The following is an 18,863-nucleotide window of genomic DNA, read 5'->3' as shown; positions in this document are numbered from 1 at the left end:
ACAACTCTTGCACAGGTGTTAATTGATTGGATTAATGATGTGTTGGTTGGAGAACGAATCATTGTGAAAGACCTGGCTGAAGACCTGTATGATGGACAAGTACTGCAGAAACTTTTTGGTAAGAAATCACAATGTCTATTTATTATGAGGCTTTCATAGGCTGCTATTTAACCCGAAGATCCCTTAATGTAAGCAGATTGTGCAACTCGGCACACAAAACAAAACACATCAAAAACTTTAAATAACAGAACAATACTAATGGCTACCAGTAGATTTGGCCTAAAAATGGAACAATGGACTAAAAGCTTCAATTGGTCTAAAAGGTCTTTTGAAGGCTTGGACAAATTAAAAGGTCTTCACTTGGAAAGACATTACGTTCAGCACCAGCAAAGTCTCTCTAGGGAGGATGTTCCAAAGCCAGGACACCACAACTGTCTTTAGTCATCTTCTTTTTTGCTTAAGGCAGGGAACCTCAGAAAAGAGCCTCTAGGAGTGATCTTAATACTTGGACCTTCTGAGAATGATATGTCATTATGTGGGACATAGGTATTGTAGAGATACCATTCCGCCATTGGAATTTCATAGTAGACAATATTTCTTCCAGACTTCATACTAAACCAAGTTAGAAAAAACATTTTCAGTATATGATGCTAGTGTTGAGATGTCTGTATTCAAAGGAATTTTCAGTTTATTCCACACTTTTAGTGTAACAGCATTTCTCAAACTGTGGGTCTGGACCCACTAGGTGGGTCACAAGCCAATTTCAGCTGGGTCCCCATTCATTTCAATATGTATTTTATTTTTTAACTATACTTGAGGCTACCATGGTATTTGACTGCATTTGGGGAAATGTTACAGATCTGTATTTTTACAGGCTACTACGTATATATGCTTTTAACAATGATAGTCAATGGGGATTACTCCTGGGTAATCCTTTCCAGGTGGATAGGATTGCAGCTTTTGGGATGTTTGGGGAATTTTTTTTAAAGGATCAGCAACTATGTGGGAGGGTTAGGAAAGTGGTTCTTCATCTTAAATAATTTTGTAAACTTAAACTTATTGTAAACTTTTAATTAATTTGATATGATTTTGTTTTATGGGGTGTTTTAAAATTTTTTTCTGCTTGATGATGTTCATTTTCAGCCATAACATCACTCCCAGGTTAATGACATCACTTTCGTGAGTCCCAACAGATTGTCATTCTAAAAAGTGGGTCCCAGTGCTAAAATGTTTGAGAACCACTAGTATAGTGTCTATAAAAGGATGTTCTTGATTTTACTCATTTATAGCCCTTTTTTTCCTAATCCAAACTGCAACAGTATTAATGTCCATTTCAACTTCCAAGTCAGAACACTGCCACCTAATACTAAATAAATAAATGTGGTGCTTCAGTGCCCCCACATATTGCCCTTGTAGAACCTTCATTTTTAAGATTTCTCAAAAATTTTAGTAACAACTTTTTTCTGGTTTCTTTCACATCCTACTAAGCATCATAACAAGGACCTGTTTTTCAAGCCTGTCAATTTGTAATGCAATATATTTTAATTAAGGACATCCAGTTTTAAGATCTAGAGCTCTGGAAGCACCATGTTCAACACATAAAATACTGAAATTAACTGGATAGTGCTGTATTTAGTTCGCATTAAGATATTATTCAGTTGTATCCTAACATCTTTCTAAACAAATGAAAGATACTTCTGTTCTAGGGGAGAAATGGCTATCTGATCCACTTTCTCTCTGCAGACCATCCCCATACCATATCTGTTCTTAGTCCAGAATCCCTCAACTCTCAGACTGATTTTCATGAGCTGTGGAGGATGCTGTGATTTAATCCACAAGCATGTTAGGATGCAATTCATTGTGTTTTAATTATACATAGAATTATTATTTAGGATAAATAAAGGAAAATGAGTTGACATCCTTGTACTTTAATTTAGAGAATAGAGGTCTGTAACAGAAGATGAAGTGCCCCTGACTAGACAGACTGAGAAATTGCCAGGCGTTGATTTTAGACTTCAAACTAGTTATCTACAGAAAATCCATTGTGGTATGTGGAACAGAATGTCTTCACATTGCACATGATATGTGGAGCTGAGGTGTAGACTTGCTGCTTTTTCTTCCATTATCACTTCAGAGAAGCTTGAGAGCGAGAAACTCAATGTTGCTGAAGTCACACAGTCTGAAATAGCTCAGAAGCAGAAGCTACAGACAGTACTTGAAAAGATCAATGAAACCCTTAAACTTCCTCCAAGGAGTATCAAGTGGAACGTTGACTGTAAGTTGCGCATTTCGCAATGGAATCCATGCTTACTGATTGCTTTAAAAATTATATTTTCTACTGCATTTTAAAAATCTATTAAAATGTATGTAAAGGCAAAAATGTACTCTTAATTAGAAGATGGAGAATCAGCACTATTTAGATTCAGCACATCTAGAATTGTGATTTTATATATGCCGACATAAAATATCTGCTAGTACAACTGTTACTGCCGTTTTCTTTTATCCACATAATAGTATGCTGAATTTTTAAATTCATATATTTTATATGAATATAAATGGTTATATGTTTTAACCATAAATATATATGGTTATATGTTTTAAGTTCCTGTTACATACATGATACTGTGCAATGGCTTTGTATACATATCCAGGGAATGATTTAATTCTTTCTTCTGTTTATATATATTCTCTTGCTACTTTTATATATATATTTTCTTTCTCCTGTTTCTGTTGTATCTCTCTCTATGGGACTTGCAAAACTGCCAATAGGAATGACAATTATTTCCAAGTACGCATGACTTGTTGAGCAGGATGAGCAAAGACAGTAGCCACCACAATTTTTCCCTGCCTCTCTGGGTAGCAGTGGTCATTTGGCGCCATCTATAAGATTGCCCTATGGCAGTGATGTCCCTTCCTCCTTGGGAGACACTGCCCAACAGGACAGAGGAAAAGCAATGACTGTTGTTCCTTGACTGCCTGAGCTGTGGTAGCAGAAGCAAAGAGCTGCAACAGCTACTGCTGTCTCCCTGGCCTGGGTGACTGCTGCTCCCTGACAGCATCACCACTTGCTTACTCACCCACCAGCTTGAAGTGACAAGACTGAGTGCAGCTAGTGGTCATTCATGATCTTCAGCCAAGACATGCATTCCCCCCTGCCACCTGTCCTCTCCCACTATGTGGTAAATATGAAGAAGAAGAGTCAGATGCCTGGATGGCACTTTCTCCAAGAAGTTCAGGACTGTGAACATGGAGAAATCCTGTTTTATTCTTGAAAATGGCTTTGTGAGCTAGGTTAGACTGAGAGATGGGATTTGCTCAGAGCATCCAAGTGAGCTTCTTAGTGAAAAATGGATTTGAGCCCAGGTTTCCCTGGTTTGAATCCAGTGTTCTCACCAATGCACGACACACTCCTACAGAACACTGAGGTCCCATGCAGCTAAAATCAGTGCTGGATTATAGCCTAGGTATGCAAACTCTTTTGCTGACTGGAATCAGTATTCATGTGCATTGTGTATATTTTGCTAAAAGCAGCGCTTCCATCTTTGCCTTGCAGAAACCTGTACAATTTTTTGATTTGGAAAATGTATTATGTGTTTCAGTTTGCAGAGCTACCTGTACACAAAAAGAGGTAAAACTGCAGGAAAAGGTGTCATTGGTCCTTTTGCCACCTAGGTTGTGCATTATCATAGTCTAAAAGATAAGGGAAAAGGTCAATACAGCGCCTACATTCTAATATTGTTTAAGAATAGTACCTGTCAATTCAGTGATAATCCAGAAACAGTAAAGCAATAATAAGAATACTGCTGCTGTGACATAGGTGAAAATTATTTCATTTGATGCTAGGGATTTGATATTGGATTCAAAGTTTCCTACAGTAAGGTTTTTTGATAGCTTGAAGCCTTGTTAGCGTTAACTACACAAATGAAACCTGCTGTGAATAAGTGACAAGAACACTTAACAAGTTCATGAGGAATGTTTGAGTCGCTCAGTTTAGTAAGTTATTGCTCAAGGGTACGGTTTAAATGGGCTCATGCGTCTTCCTGCAGACATTGTGACACTTAAAAATGAATTAAGTGCATGTTTTGAATACAAAAATATCCTTTTGATAGATCATAAATCAACACTGGAATAGTGTGGATAAAGGAATGGCATGGAGAGCGCACAGATACCACTTAATACCGCTGCATAATAAAATACGCTTTTTGAATCAAGCTTAGATTTCCATCTTTCAAGCCAACAGAATCTAAGCATGCAACATAATCTGACCTGTGAAATATTGTTGATTGAGTTATTTTCATAGCACCAGTTGATTTATGGCAGGAAAGAGAAAATGTTAAAGGAAAAAATACACTTTCTACAATCTCTAGTGGACAGAGATGCCATAGGATAACGTATTCCAATAGCCAGAGAGTGGGGTCCTGTATGTGAAAATAAATATTTGTTTTAGTTTGTTTTACATTACTTGAATTCTTAATCTATTTCAGCTGTCCATGCGAAAAGTCTAGTTGCAATACTGCACCTTTTGGTTGCATTGTCACAGTTCTTTCGGGCTCCAATCAGACTTCCAGATCATGTATCTATTCAGGTTGTCGTTGTCCAGGTATGAATAGTGTATCTTTAAAATTCCTGTGCACTGTTTTAAGTTGAGAAATTGCGTAAAAGCAATTTAACATGCGTTTGTTTCTGGCTGATATTTCTTCAATAAAGAAAAGTAAATAGAAGTATTATTTCCATAGAGCTGAGTATTTACTGAGAGCCTTTGATTGCACCAGAGTCCAGTTGTGACATTAGTACATTTAATATCAAATATAATTTTAGCTTGGAGTGTAAGTGTACAGTTTTCATGAAATGATCTCTGATGTTAATATTACCCACCTTTCTGGTGGCCTTCCTGCAGTGTCCTTTTATATTTTAAATATTCAGATGAGGCTTTGGGCTGAATACACAGTAGTCAATGTTTGTTTATTGAACACAATTTTAAGAAATGCCTTCCTCGTTTTATATATTCTAATGGATTCTGATCACAAATTTAGGCTTTTACATAAACTTGGTGAACAAAACCTATCTATCCAAGCATGTCCTTTGGAAAGAAGCAAATGCATTCAAATAATGTTAACACATTTTGGAGTGTGTCTGTCTTTTATTTTAAACTGACTCTTTGAATAAATATTTACTTTTTATTTGAAGATCTTACTACTTTTTCTGTAAACTTCACAGTGTAAAGGTAATGATCTGGTGTTAATCTCCATCAAAATCCCTCTCTCAGTATATTTCTCCCTTCTTCTGCTGTCTTCCCTATTTCCTACCTTAGGGCCCAATCCTATCCAACTTTCCAGCACTGGTGCAGCTGCAGTGCAGCCCCGAGGTAAGGGAACAAATGTTCCCATACCTTAAGGAGGCCTCTGTGACTGCCTCCCCAACACAGGAAACAGTGCATCCTCCATTAGCACAGCAGCACTGGCACTGGAAAATTGGATAGGATTTGGCCCTTAATTGGCTCACCTTTTCTTGGAAAGCTAATAAATGTTAACATATCTGTGCAAGGAGTAGTCTCCATTAAGAGGTTGATCCAATGCCTATGTGTTGGAGGTAATGGATAGTTAACTGGCCTCACAAATATTATGGATCAAGGCAGGAAATGAGGGGGAGCCATTTTGGAATTAAGGGAGATAAGTAAAAATAATAATAAGTAAAAAATATATAAGATAAATATAAGATAAGTAAAAAATAACAAGTAAAAAATAAGTAATAAGTAAAAAAATAAGTAAAAAAATAAACATAAATGAGGGGAGAAATAGAAGAGGAATGATTTCAAATGCATTTCTTTGATTGTAATTATTTCAGATCAAATATGAGCTTTGAATAGAAGGTGATCAAATTATTTTAAATATATGACAGAGTGCTACATAAATATGGGTCAATTTACAGGTTTTTTTGTGATTTGCAGATACGTGACAAAAGGCGTAGACCAAATCTATTTTGGTCATTCTGTTTTCCTCTTGCAGGTGGCATTTTATGTCTGTCTGATTGCATTGGAGTGAGGTCTGCTCCTTTTTATCTTTTAGATTATGCACAAATGAAAGCAATATAATTCTCTTTTTAAAAAGGAATGATTTTATATTTGTGCTTCTTATCTGATGTCTTTGTGGCTGTGCTCTCTCTCTGTCTCTCTCAATATGTGTGTGTACTTTTTCAGAAACGAGAGGGAATTCTCCAGTCTCGACAAATCCAGGAAGAAATAACTGGTAACACTGAGTATGTCAACACCATTGTTCTCTGATGTGTATTTGAATTTTGTTATTGAGGTCTTTAAGAGAGGCATGCTTCTGTCACTAATTATGTTTTACCTGCTTGTGTCCAGATCACAAAGTCTGGACCACAGTTAGAAGGCTCTGAGCAGGCTTCACAAAAGATAATATGACTTACAAGTGAAGGGATGGCAAATAAAAAAGAAGAATGTCTGTTGTGACTGCATGTCAAAAACATAGGCAATGTTCTAGGATATTTTTTATTGTTTTTCACTCAGGCATTTTAGTTCTAGAGCAGTAGTCCCCAAATGGTGAGACATGGCTCGTGGGAGCTGCAGAAACAACAACAACAACAGTATTTATATACCGCTTTTCAACAAAAAGTTCACAAAGCGGTTTACAGAGAAAATCAAATATCTAATGTCTCCCTGTCCCAAAAGGGCTCACAATCTAAAAAAAACAAACCAGTAAGGGGAGCCATGGAATCCTCGCGAAGAAACCCGCTGCCCTTTACAGTGTATAGCATTGTAGCCTTAATGGGGAACTGCAGCCAACAGCTCAGTAGGTCAAGGGAGCTGCCTGTCAAAGAGGTTTGAAAACCCCTGTTCTAGAGTAAAGAAAGAGGTTTGCATCATCTCATTCTTTTCCCTTCAGTGGATTTTGCAGTTGTGATCTTGCAAAAGCACTGAGTTTAATTGAAGTAACTAAAGATTATGCTATGTTATTGAAAAGCCTCCGGGGGTATTCCTCAGATGCTATGAGAGCAGGCAATATATGCCCGTGTGTGACCAGGTACATTTTTATTCTGACCATATATACAGTTTTCTTTCTGCACTGAAAGAAATACATTCAATTACTGTGAGAGTGTGTACACATATAATTGCATTATTTCTTTTTCTACAGGGCATTGTCAGGACGGCATGGTAAGTCTCATTTGATTCCCAGCATTTTCCAGAGGTTTCTAAAGTGTACTTCAATTAATCCTACTGCAGCTGCTCATTTCATTCAAAAGCAACTGAATTCAGATTAATATTCTTGGTTAATGTGTAAATAATAAGTGCTTCAAACAAATATGTTAGCCTTTTCATTACCCCCCCGCCCCAAATCTATATTTTTTAATATAGATTTTCTGCTTTTCTGGTCCACCCTCCAAAAATGTTGCCTACATGGATATCTGTGGACATATAAGTGCCCCACAGTGACAACACCAGAAAAAAATTGAGGGGCATAGAAAAGATCACATGCATTTCTGGGGCAAGGCAGGGGAGAAGCTTTGCCCCACATCTGTTATTTCTGGGGGGAAAAATAATAGTTAGTTAAAACTACATATCAATGTGTTAACAATTCCATCATGAGTCCAAGATGAATTGCTGTTCAGATGTTTTAATGTACACGGATTGATAATGATAAAGAAAAACATTCTTGAGTATATCCAGTGTTTTTTCTTCACATTATTTTATTGTTATAATTTACAAATTTATATCCTGCTTTATCTCACAAGTGTTGAATCCTGGCCCCACCCTAATATATTAATAATATCAGTATATAATAAATATATTAATGTATTATTAATAATAATAATAATTTTGCAAGCCAGTTTTTTCAAGAGACTTCTTGGTGTTCATTGGATGAGCAAATGAGTGGAAAGAATAAACCACACCTAATGGTCCTTTGAGAGCATAACGTTGACCAAATGTAGTTTGCAAAGCATTTCAGTTTCTCAAATATTTTTTAAAACTTATTTAAGAATTTGCAAATGCTGTCATTATCTTCCACTGTTGTCTTTCTTTCATGCTAATCTACTCCAAATGTTCAATAACTCGAGAACAATAATAGGTGTTATAATAGGTTAGTTTGGTAGGTGTGAATTTGGTAACCAAAGGTCAAGGTGGATTCAGTTACAGATACTTTATTTCAGTAAGACTAGATGGCAGTTGAGACCCCTCCTGCCCCAGAATTCTCATTGTTCAATTTTATATTAACTAATAATTATCATCACCTGTTTTTCAGAGCGGGATGCATTTGACACACTGTTTGACCATGCTCCGGACAAACTCAATGTTGTGAAAAAGGTTGGGAAGTCTTGTTGTTTCTAGATATACTGTATCTTATGCAGAACTTCATTGAATATAAAGCTAAAGCTTTCAAGCAACCATGTAGTTCAACTCTGAACTACAGAGTGTGTGAACTACAGTCTGTGTTCTTGCCTAATATGGGTTTATCATTGCCTAATATGATTGGATTAAAAAAATAGACAAATACTGCTAGCTTCATTGCAATGGCTTCCTGCCCATGTCCACATGCAGCCCCAAAGGAACTCTTTCCCTCTTCACCATAGAACCCAAGGGAGGTGGAGACAGGGAGGGAGTAGCTGTTGCATGTGCAGAGTATGTGGCAGATATTTATCGTTTACCCCTGCCTATTTATGCGCTACATGCAGTCTAGGCATGTATTGCACATCCCTCTATATACTGATAAAGCAGCTGCTTGAGTGAACTACAGGTCGCGGCTTGTTAGCCACTGAGGGTTCCGTTCCAGAACCCCCAGTGGATTAAAAAAAATCAGTGGAAAAATAGCTTTAAAGACCCACTTTCAGATTTCTTGCTCCCCCATTGTCGCCCCAAAATGTATTGGTATTGATGGTATACTACATTCAGCCACTAGATGGGGTGAATAATGGAATGTAATGGAATAAAATTATTCAGTTAGATTCCATTATTCACCCCATCTAGTGGCTGAATGCGGTATAGCATCTGTACCAATTCATTCTGGGGCAGCAATGGAGAAGCAAGAAACCTGAATTGGGTCTTTAAAGCTATCTTTAATCCTGAGAAGCTTGCAACCAGTGCAGTTTAACAATGCAAAAGTAGGAATTGGATTTTGGTACTTTTTTCCCTTGTTACAAGGCATTTAAAGGTGAACCCTAGTATCACTAGTGAGTCAAATCAGTAGATAAGAAGGTCCCACCTGTGTGCTCCACCCTTTTCTGCTTGGTGGTGTTTGAGCAACAATAAACCCTACTTATAGCAACCAGGTAAGGGCTAGCTAGACATTTTGGGGAGTATGAAAGGAAAGTATCATTAAGGCATGTACAGGGAGAAGAACCAACTGCTTCTCTTTCTCATTGTTGAAGTAAACGTTGATAAGCTTTTTGAGGGCACTGAACTGTCTTGCTTGCTTATTTGCTCCGTGAAGCACCATGTATACTACTATGCTACATGGTATTAAATGAATAATAGGAATGCAAAAAGTATCATTTAAAAGCCTCACGTGACATATCTACTTTTTGTACTTTAAATAAAAAATGAATATCTTTGTTCCCTAGGAATGTCATTGTTCTATAGTTTTTTTCTCAGCATTATCACATAAGTGAGGAGTTATAGGCAAGATGATGCAAATCTTCTTTTTATAGAATGCTACCTTGTGATCTCTACTTTGTATAGATGAGTGCAGCTTCTCTGAACATAGCCATGGCATGTGACGTGCATCAAATTACCTGGTGACTCATTATTGTTTTCTCTACTCTAGCAGTGCAATCCTATGCATTTCCTATTCAGGTAAACATGTATAGGATTGCAGCCGAGATTTCATTATTCTATTATAGTGACATATTCATTATTTGTTGAGTGTTTGCGACAAAGTTGGACAGGTTTTCCTGTCTTTTAATAAGCAAGCAAATAAATGAATTCAATAAAACGTATTTTTAAAAAAACAATCTCAAACTTTGGCTTAATGTTTGTACATTTTTACAATTAATATTTGCAAATCTAAAAGTAGCATATATATGATTAAATTTTAGACCCTCATAACTTTTGTGAATAAGCACCTGAATAAGCTGAACTTGGAAGTTACAGAACTGGAAACCCAGGTAGGTCTGAACAGCTGGGCTTGCCAAGCAGTGTCCCATTGTCTTCATGTATTCCAGTTATTATGTTTAGGCTTTTGTTGAGGATGGGAGCGGGTATATTGCCACATTGGGTTTGTTCTTGGTTTGCTTTTATACTGACTAAAGTTGGATAAAAGATGTTATTGTTAATTTTATCCTTGCATGCTGGTAGCAACATTGCAGAATGCAACCTGATGGGCCTACTACAGAGTTGCCATTTGGTAGTAATAAAATATCACTCTCAAGTACTCAGCGCACTTCATGTACATTGTCATGCAATCCCATGTCTACTGAGAAGTCCCACTGAGTTTAATGGAACTTGTTCCCGGGTAAGTGTGAATAGGATTGCTGCCTGAGTAATGTCATTAATCCATACCTAATGTAAGTAAGAGCATAATGCCAATGTCGCGTTGGACTGGCACAAGGCCCCTGCACTGGCCTACAAATGTTGCAAATGTGCTGTAAAGCACATTCGCGATGACTCATGTGTTGGGTAGGCCAGTGCAAGGATGCGTGCCAGCCTCCTGGCACCGGATCTCAACTGGACACATGTAAGTTTGGAGATGGTGGCAGAAGGGTGGAGCAGGGGTGGCTTTGAGTGTGGGAAGGTGGGCCGGTGGGCAGACTGGGCCAGGGGGTTGGGACCGGCCTTAGCAACTTAGAGGTGGCTATACTGGGCTGCTCGGATTTGCATCAGCAATTTTGCTGGCGCAGATCTGAGTAACCCCATAGGGGTGGCTGGGGTGTTAACACTGGTAAGGGGAAAAATGTCCCCTTACTCAGAGTTGTGCACCAGCCACCTCCTAACCTGCACTGGATACAGCGCAGGCCACTTAATCTGCCTGTTCTAGTGCAGGTTAGGATAGGTCTGTAATTCACACAGCAACATTATCTGCATATGGCAGGTGGAATGCTGAAGTTAGGCTTGCCCAAGACCAATTATTAAGTTTATGGCTAGGTGAGATTTGAACTGGAAACTTCTGTCCCAGATTACCCCTGATTTTCTGCCTCCTTACTTGACCTACTGCCATGGGAAAATCTCTGTAAGTCTTCTATTGTCAGAAGTCTTTTATTTAAACTCTGTGAGTGCTTTCTTATTTTATTTCATTTATAGTAGAATGATTCTAAAGGTGCCCTTCCTCATCTTCTGTTCACAGAAGGATGGTTTTACACATTGTGTTAGAACAAGGGTGTCCAAACATTTTGGCAGGAGGGCCACATCATCTCTCTGACACTGTGTCGGGGGCCAGGAAAAAAAAAAGAATTAATTTACATTTAAAATTTGAATAAATTTACATAAATGAATATATTAGAGATGGAACTTATATGAAGGCCTTACACAAAGCATGGCTGGCTTTTCCTTCACTGCCACTGCTGCATCACAGATGTGAAACAGCAAGTAATGAAGGGAGCTCATCCCACAGCTCAGGTGAGAGGTCCAACAGTCGTCCTCACGCTGAGCGCAGTTGTGTTGGGCCAGCATGGGCTCCAGCAAGTCTCCAGAGGGCCAGAGGCTTACTGGAGACTGAGGGCTTCCCACAGACCAGATTGGGAGCCCCTGAGGGCCACAAGTGGCCCGCGGGCCAGGGTTTGGGCACCTCTGTGTTAGAACATAGTATACTAAAGATGAAGCTAATGTTCTGCTTGTGCAACCTCTGGCACAAGTGAAAACATGACAACTGTTCTAGAATTTACGGCTCCCACTGTGAACATTTGTGTAAACTGCATAAGTGAGTGTGGAATAGTGCTAGCTGCTGTTTGCCTTCTGCTCATGATTCTTTGACTGCAACACATTTTAATGTTACTCCCACATTTCCCCCAATGAGTACATGGTTCTCCAGTGTCTAGTTCCAGAGATCATCTTGGTGCAAAAATCTTCCAGGTGCAGGTACTCTGGTCAGCTTAGTTTGATCTTTATTATTACTCGTGTGTACCTTGCTGTTAGACTGTCAAGACAACCAGGTTCACATGTCTAGATATCTCTCTAGTTTTGTTTCTTAATGTTGGATGGTATGATTTATTTGTCATAAGCTCTCTGACTTCAGTGTTCATCACTGAGATGAATATAAGTCCATAAGAAGTACGTAAGTCCAATAAAGTCAGGGAGTTTTACTTCCTTCAGTTTTATCAATATGCCCTTGAGCAAAACAAGCTGGGGAGGGTGCTCCCTTTTTCTTCAGGGTCCAAGATATATAGGTAATGCTTGTTGTGAAACCATTTGGATTAGACTGATTAGAAAAATCTCCCTCTTTCCCTCACTTGTTGCTAAAGGGAAATGTATATAACCACAAAGGATTTTTTTATCTACAGACCAATTTATCTTGTCTTTGTTGGAAAATTTAGAAATGCTGCTTTTGTAATGTATCTCACAACAAAAACAAATGTAATGCATGTTTCAAAAATTCCCCTGAAAAAGAAGATCACATTCTCAGCCAAAACAAGTTCTGCATGAATTTGACACCTCATTTGAGAGGAGAGTGATAAATTACAACCAGCTTTTTATTTTCTGTTTCAAAATTGCACAATGACTTGCCTCCTAAGTAGTAATTAATACATTTAATATAAATGCCAAAGGGATGTCAGATGAAAGACATGAGATCCATGGTGAATACTACCGAGATGAATATTGAAGATAATTTATATTAAGAAGAATATTTATGTCAATTGAAAATGAAGGTGTGTGAAAAGGACATCAGTTTCAGCTTTTGCAATGCTGTAAAACAGTGGTTCTCACACATTTCGCACCAGGACCTTCATTTTTTAGAATGAAAATCTGTCAGGACCCACTGGAAGTGATGTCATGACCAGAAGTTACATCATCAAGCAGGAAAATTTTTCACCATCCTAGGCTGCAGTCCTACCCACACTTAGCCAGGAGTAAGTCCCATTTACTCTCATTGTTAAAAGTATATACACGGTAGCTTGTTAAAAGTACAGGTCTATAACATTTCCCCAAATGCAGTCATATACGATTGCAGCATCAAATCTAATATATTAAAAATAAAATATTGAAATGAATGGGGGCCCACCTGAAATTGACTCATGACCCACCTAGTGGGTCCTGACCCACAGTTTGAGAAACACTGCTGTAAAACATGCTCTGCCACCAGAATGCTAGTTCTAGTGGCAGAGCCACTTTATAGAATTGGGCTATTAATCAAGTAAGATTTCTTGAATCATATGACAGCCCTAATTTCAAGAGAGAGAGAGAGAAAGAGAGAAGATCATTCAGTGTGTCATTACCTGAGCAAGAAATACGTAAAAACGGGACTGGGTCAGCATAAAGAAGAAGTTTGTATATTCATCTGCAAGTCTCTTAGGAACCCCTGCTTTGCATTTGAAAGCAATTTGAAAATTCTGAACTTAGATCCTCCCTGAACATTGACATAGCTGAAAACTGGGAGGAATGGCATACTCTGTTATTATTCTGTGCCATTCTACCCTTTCCTTGGGTGTTTGGATTGGGTTACTCTTAGGCAGAGGAAAGTGGGCTAGATTACCAGTATGCCATCCATTTCCCATTTATAAACCAGCTTGATAGTTCTATTAAAATGTCATTTATATGTACACATGCAAAGAAAAGTCAGAACTGCTGTTCTTACTGATTATAGAAGGGTCAGTCAACAAACACTGACAGACAGTATCCAAATCACCAAAAGTGTTTTCTTTTGCCCTGCCAGTCCCATTGCCTCTACCATGCAACATTTGGCATGAGGATTGGTCATTCTGTTGGTGCAAAAGGAGCATTGGCAGGCACTGAGTTGCATTTCCCATTAATATGAAGTCATCTGTATGAATTTGGAGAAAAAGGTTGACAAGTTGTGAAGGATTATGTCCTGGAGGTGTTAAGTAGTTACACAAACCACCAAACCAATAAAATATATTCTGTATCTTTGTTTTCTTGATGGGAAGAACCCTGGTCCTGGAAACCCCCCAAAACAGCTTTTGAAATAGGCATTCACCAAACTTTAAACTGCTAGTTGTTTGCACTGCTAGAGGCTAAGAAAAGACTGAATAACATCTGAGGCAGGAGTTTCAATAATCAGTTCTTAAATGAAAGGATCTTTTGCAGGGGGACTGAAAAAATCAGGGTTTGACTGAAGGAGGATCTTCTACAGACAGTAACTATTAGTAATAGTTATATGACAGTAATATTGAAGTATCTACATTACAGGCAAACACTTTTTGCTGCAGCTATTTCCTTTAAGTTTATATGGAAGTTTCACATGTCTGTTCTTAGGCCAACTCTTAAGAAAAATATATACAGGGAGGCTCCCCATATCACGGATCCCATATCTGCAGTTTCAGTTAACCACAGCTTGGATCCACGGGGCCACTTGCACCCCATGTGCCCCCTGAGCGTATTCAGAGTCCCACAGAGACCATGCGCATCCACCCGTGTGTCAGGCCTCAGAATGACGTTTATATTGAAAAATGTTGCTTCCAGTTTTATTGTAAAACCGGAAGTGATGTTTTTATTGCCTTATAAGTCATTATGAGACCTCAGAATGCTTTATAAGGCAATAAAAACATCACTTCTAGTTTTAGAATAAAACTGGAAGTAACAGTTATTCTGAGACTGCAAGAGGATGCAAGCAGCCTCTGCAGGGCTTAGGAGAGCTTCCAAAGGTGAGGGAGCTCACAGCAACCCTCACCTCCAGAGGGTGGGGGCATCCCCCTTATCCATGGATTCAGCTGTTCACAGGGGATTCCAAAACGGAACCCCTGTGGAAAAAGGGGTACACCTGTATACCTATTTGTTTAAGATGCAAGAATGGACAGAATAAATATGGGTTTGCATGAATGTATAGAGTAAATATTGGTTTTCAAAAAAGAAAAAAACCTCTCAAGTTTTATTTGGCAATAAGTACTGTGAACAACAAAGACAGAAACTTTATAACAATGATCTCCTTGGCACAATTCTAAGGTTTTTAAATATGATATGTTCTTTGCAGGGGAAAAAATTCTAAAATAACAAAATCTGAATGCTTAAAACTCCATGTGTGGAACATATGAGCTCTATTATAATAATTCTATTGTTTCTGCTTTCAGAGAAAAGGTTAAAAACAAATGCCATTGCCCTTTCTATATGTATTAGAGATTTTTAAAAAAAAATGTAAGGTTTTTGTTTGTTGCAGAAAGCAAACTGAAAGGAGGAAAAAAACTGGGGAGAGTTTGTTCAGCCAAATCCCAATCCAATGGGCCTCGTGCCTGCTTAAGGCTGATTAGTTTCCCTTGTGAAACTCACCAGGGCAGTAAGCAAAAGTTAGAGTCCAGTTCCAGTCCACAGATTCCAAGTAAACCAGTCCAATCAATGAGAGTTGCCAAATCAGAGTCTAGAGCCAATAAGCCAAATCACAGTCCAAGGTCAGGTTCCAGGTAAGTCAGTCAAATCTGTCAGGGTATCCAAGTCAAAGTCAATACACCAAGTCACAGTCCAAAGTCAATAAACCCAGTCCTCTACAACCCACACCCACTAGTTCCTCCAAGTGCTGTTTATATGCTCCCAGGTTCACTTTAGCTTCTAGTGGCTGCAGCTGTGCAGCACACCTCCAGCTACCACCTGGGCTTTAACCCTGCATTTACTTAGAGCAAGGGGCACTGTGGACACCACACTCTACCTCCTCGCCAGATCTTCCGCTATTCCACTACAGAGTTAAAACTGTTTTTCCCGTCAAAACAGATGAGTGGTAGTATAAGGCTTTTCTCACAGATAATGCTAAGAGTGACAGGAAAAACCTATGATTGGGTTTGAGAATCTTCCAATGCTGGAGGTAAAGCATTGTGTACAGAAATAATAACCATGGCTTGATATGAGGAAGTCATTTGGAGATGCATTTGGCTAGGCAGTGGTTAAATTCTTGTTCCCATAGTTAGGTTCTGTTCTGATTTTTCCCCTCTTGTGATTGTAGCAGAGGAAGAACTAGGAGCAGGCCTCAGTCATACTTGTTCCTCTCCTGACCCTTTACTTCAGGTAGAAGTGAATGACTAAACTAGGAGGCCTCATGTTCTGTGCACAGATGTTTTGAAGAGGAAACTAGCTTGCTAGCTGATGTATCTCTCAGGATCAGGAGACTTAGATCACCTGGATTGTGTAATGACGCAACACATGCACACATCAGACCCAGCAGATTGACACAGGCTTATCCTGGGAACAAATGTTTCCTAACCCCTGGGAGGCCTCCAGAGGCTGAAACACCCCTGTGGGATTTAGCACATGCCACGTTGACACAGCTACATCACCATGCAGGGAGTTAAGTAGGATTTGGCTATAAGTTTTTTTTGCACCTAACACATTTAGGCTGCAATCCAAACCACACTTTCCTGAAAGTAAGCCCCATTGAACAAAATAGGACTTATTTCTGAGTAGATCTGGTTAGGATTGTGCCCTTATTTGCACTTAAATCATGCTGTAGTTAATGAAAATTAGTCAGATGCATGACACAGCCTTAAATGTCTGTTTTAAGCAATGACTACAGGGTGTCTCAAGAAAATGTACACATACTTTAGAGGGTCAAATTTATTATGTTAAAATTGCATATAGCGTACACAGAATTAGTTGTTTGATCCAGTTAGCTAGCTAAACACTGCTGTCATCATTGACTAAGGGATCTGTAAAAATCCACCAGCATGTGTGCTGGGATGGTTCCATGAATTTCTTCAATTGCTTCGCTTAGATCAGGGGTCTCCAAACTTTTTGGCCAGAGGGCCGCATCAAATATTTGGCACAGTGTAGAGGCCAGAAAAAAAAATTTATATATAAATTTATATAAATAAATTAGAGATGGAACTTAGATGAGTGAATAAATGAATGAATGGGATCATTCATTCAGTCTCTCTGGCCCTTAGAACACCCTCCAGATGCAACCAGAGCACAGCTCCAATCATGTTTGGTCAAGTGGGCCAAGAGGCTTTGAGGGGACAAGAGGCTGGCCACGGGCCAGATAAGAGGCTTGCTGTGGGCCGCATCTGGCCCCCGGGTTGGGGTTTGGAGACCCCTGCCTTAGATGTTCAAGTGTTGCAGATTTTCTACAATGAAGTATGGTTGAATTAGAGCTCATTAAAATGTGCGTACATTTTTTTAGACACCCTCTATTTTGATCACAGCACAGAACAGAAAGTTATCATTTGAAGGATGATGCTATTTTTTTATTTTGTTCTTAGTTTGCAGATGGAGTGTATCTGGTGCTCCTGATGGGTCTTCTTGAAGGTTATTTTGTGCCTCTTCATAGCTTTTTCTTGACTCCTGATAGTTTTGAACAAAAGGTAATTCTGTTAATGGAATTCATATTTGTATTTAAAGAAAAACTAGCTCCTTTGATGTATGCAGTAAAAGGAGCGTTATGTAGAATGATCTTGTGCTGTTCTAATAGTGTAATAGAAATTTCCCATAAAGGTAACTAGTCCCACCATGAGAGATTTAAAATGCACAATTCTAGGCATGTCTACTCAGAAGTAATCTCCACTGAATTCACTTATCTCAGGTAAGTATGTACAGGTCTGCAGCCTAAAGTATTTATTTGATGTATGTGGAGGTTTAAATGTATTCGCATTTTTAAGCATAGCAGCTGACTTAAATTTTTCCCCCTGTAATAATAATAATAATAATAATAATAATAATAATAATAGGTATTTATATACCGCCTTTCTTGGTCTTTATTCAAGACTTTATTCAAGGCGATTTACATAGGCAGGCTTTTATTTAAATCCCTTATTAAATAGGGATTTTTACAATTTGAAAGAAGGTTCTTTCTTTCAAGAACCACTACATTCAAGGTGTTTCGTTCCAATCTGGCTTCACATTCTGGCCTCTCACACTCAGAGCAGATGGAATGGCTCGGCTTCAGCTTGTCAGCTGCTTCAAGGTCGCACGGTGCCGGTGGCCTCGAACTGGCGACCTTGTGGATGTTATCTTCAGACAGACGGAGGCTCTACCCTCTAGACCAGACCTCCTGCCCCTTGATAAGTGAAGGGGGCAGTAATCCCCTTGATAAGTGAAATACATCAGCCTGTGTGAATAGATGCTTCTGTTATGTTAAGCATCACTTTTTTGTTGATTTTATGTGATTTATTAAGATAAAATTTTTATTACCTGGATGTTAAGCACAGGAGTTTATAATCATTTTTTATTTTTTATATGCTCACTTTAAGAAGTTTATTTATTTACATCCACTTTATCTTCCAAATTGGCATTCAAAGGGGCTTTAATTTTTACAAATTATAACTCTTGATAGTCAATATCCTTGGCTAATCAACTGAGAGCCCAATCCTATGCATGTCTACTCAGAAGTAAGTTCCATTAGAGTCAATGGGGCTTACTCCCAGGAAAGTGTGGATAGGATTGGGCTGTGAGTCTTGTTATAAGCACGGTACAGAAGTCTAGAAATGTTACTGATTTCTCTCTTTTTATTTTAATTAAACCACTAGGTCCTCAATGTGTCCTTTGCATTTGAGCTAATGCAAGATGGAGGGCTAGAAAAACCAAAACCAAGGCCAGAAGGTATGCTGCTGAACTTCTTGCAAAACATCTTTCCAGTGTTAGAATTAATAACACAAATAAAGGAGTGTTTTAAATTACGATTCAGAACAAAGGTTAAGTACTACAAAGGAGAGTAAATCCCTATTTTAATTTGAAGCTACTATAATGATAATACATATTATACATAATACATACATACATACTATAATGAAATAATACATATGTTTTTCCATTCCATTTTCCATTTTAT

The 18,863-nt window shown here is 38.5% G+C and overlaps 1 protein-coding gene across 2 annotated transcripts in view; it reads left to right on the top strand.

Annotated features, from left to right (window-relative positions):
* PARVA (parvin alpha) overlaps window positions 1-18,863 on the top strand; it is an 87,855-nt gene that overhangs the window by 55,381 nt on the left and 13,611 nt on the right. For both annotated transcript variants that reach the window (XM_066639107.1, XM_066639108.1), the window contains exons 4-12: window positions 16-118; window positions 2,135-2,275; window positions 4,485-4,600; window positions 6,197-6,255; window positions 7,152-7,171; window positions 8,259-8,320; window positions 10,048-10,116; window positions 17,299-17,400; window positions 18,562-18,634. In XM_066639107.1, the coding sequence (XP_066495204.1) occupies window positions 16-118; window positions 2,135-2,275; window positions 4,485-4,600; window positions 6,197-6,255; window positions 7,152-7,171; window positions 8,259-8,320; window positions 10,048-10,116; window positions 17,299-17,400; window positions 18,562-18,634 (745 nt within the window). The remainder of the gene's footprint in view (window positions 1-15; window positions 119-2,134; window positions 2,276-4,484; window positions 4,601-6,196; window positions 6,256-7,151; window positions 7,172-8,258; window positions 8,321-10,047; window positions 10,117-17,298; window positions 17,401-18,561; window positions 18,635-18,863) is intronic.

This window comes from Tiliqua scincoides, chromosome 1, assembly GCF_035046505.1.
Source record: "Tiliqua scincoides isolate rTilSci1 chromosome 1, rTilSci1.hap2, whole genome shotgun sequence".
Lineage (NCBI taxonomy): Eukaryota > Metazoa > Chordata > Lepidosauria > Squamata > Scincidae > Tiliqua > Tiliqua scincoides.
The sequence above is the reverse complement of the archived record's forward strand: the minus strand, read 5'-3'. Positions and strand labels throughout refer to the sequence as shown.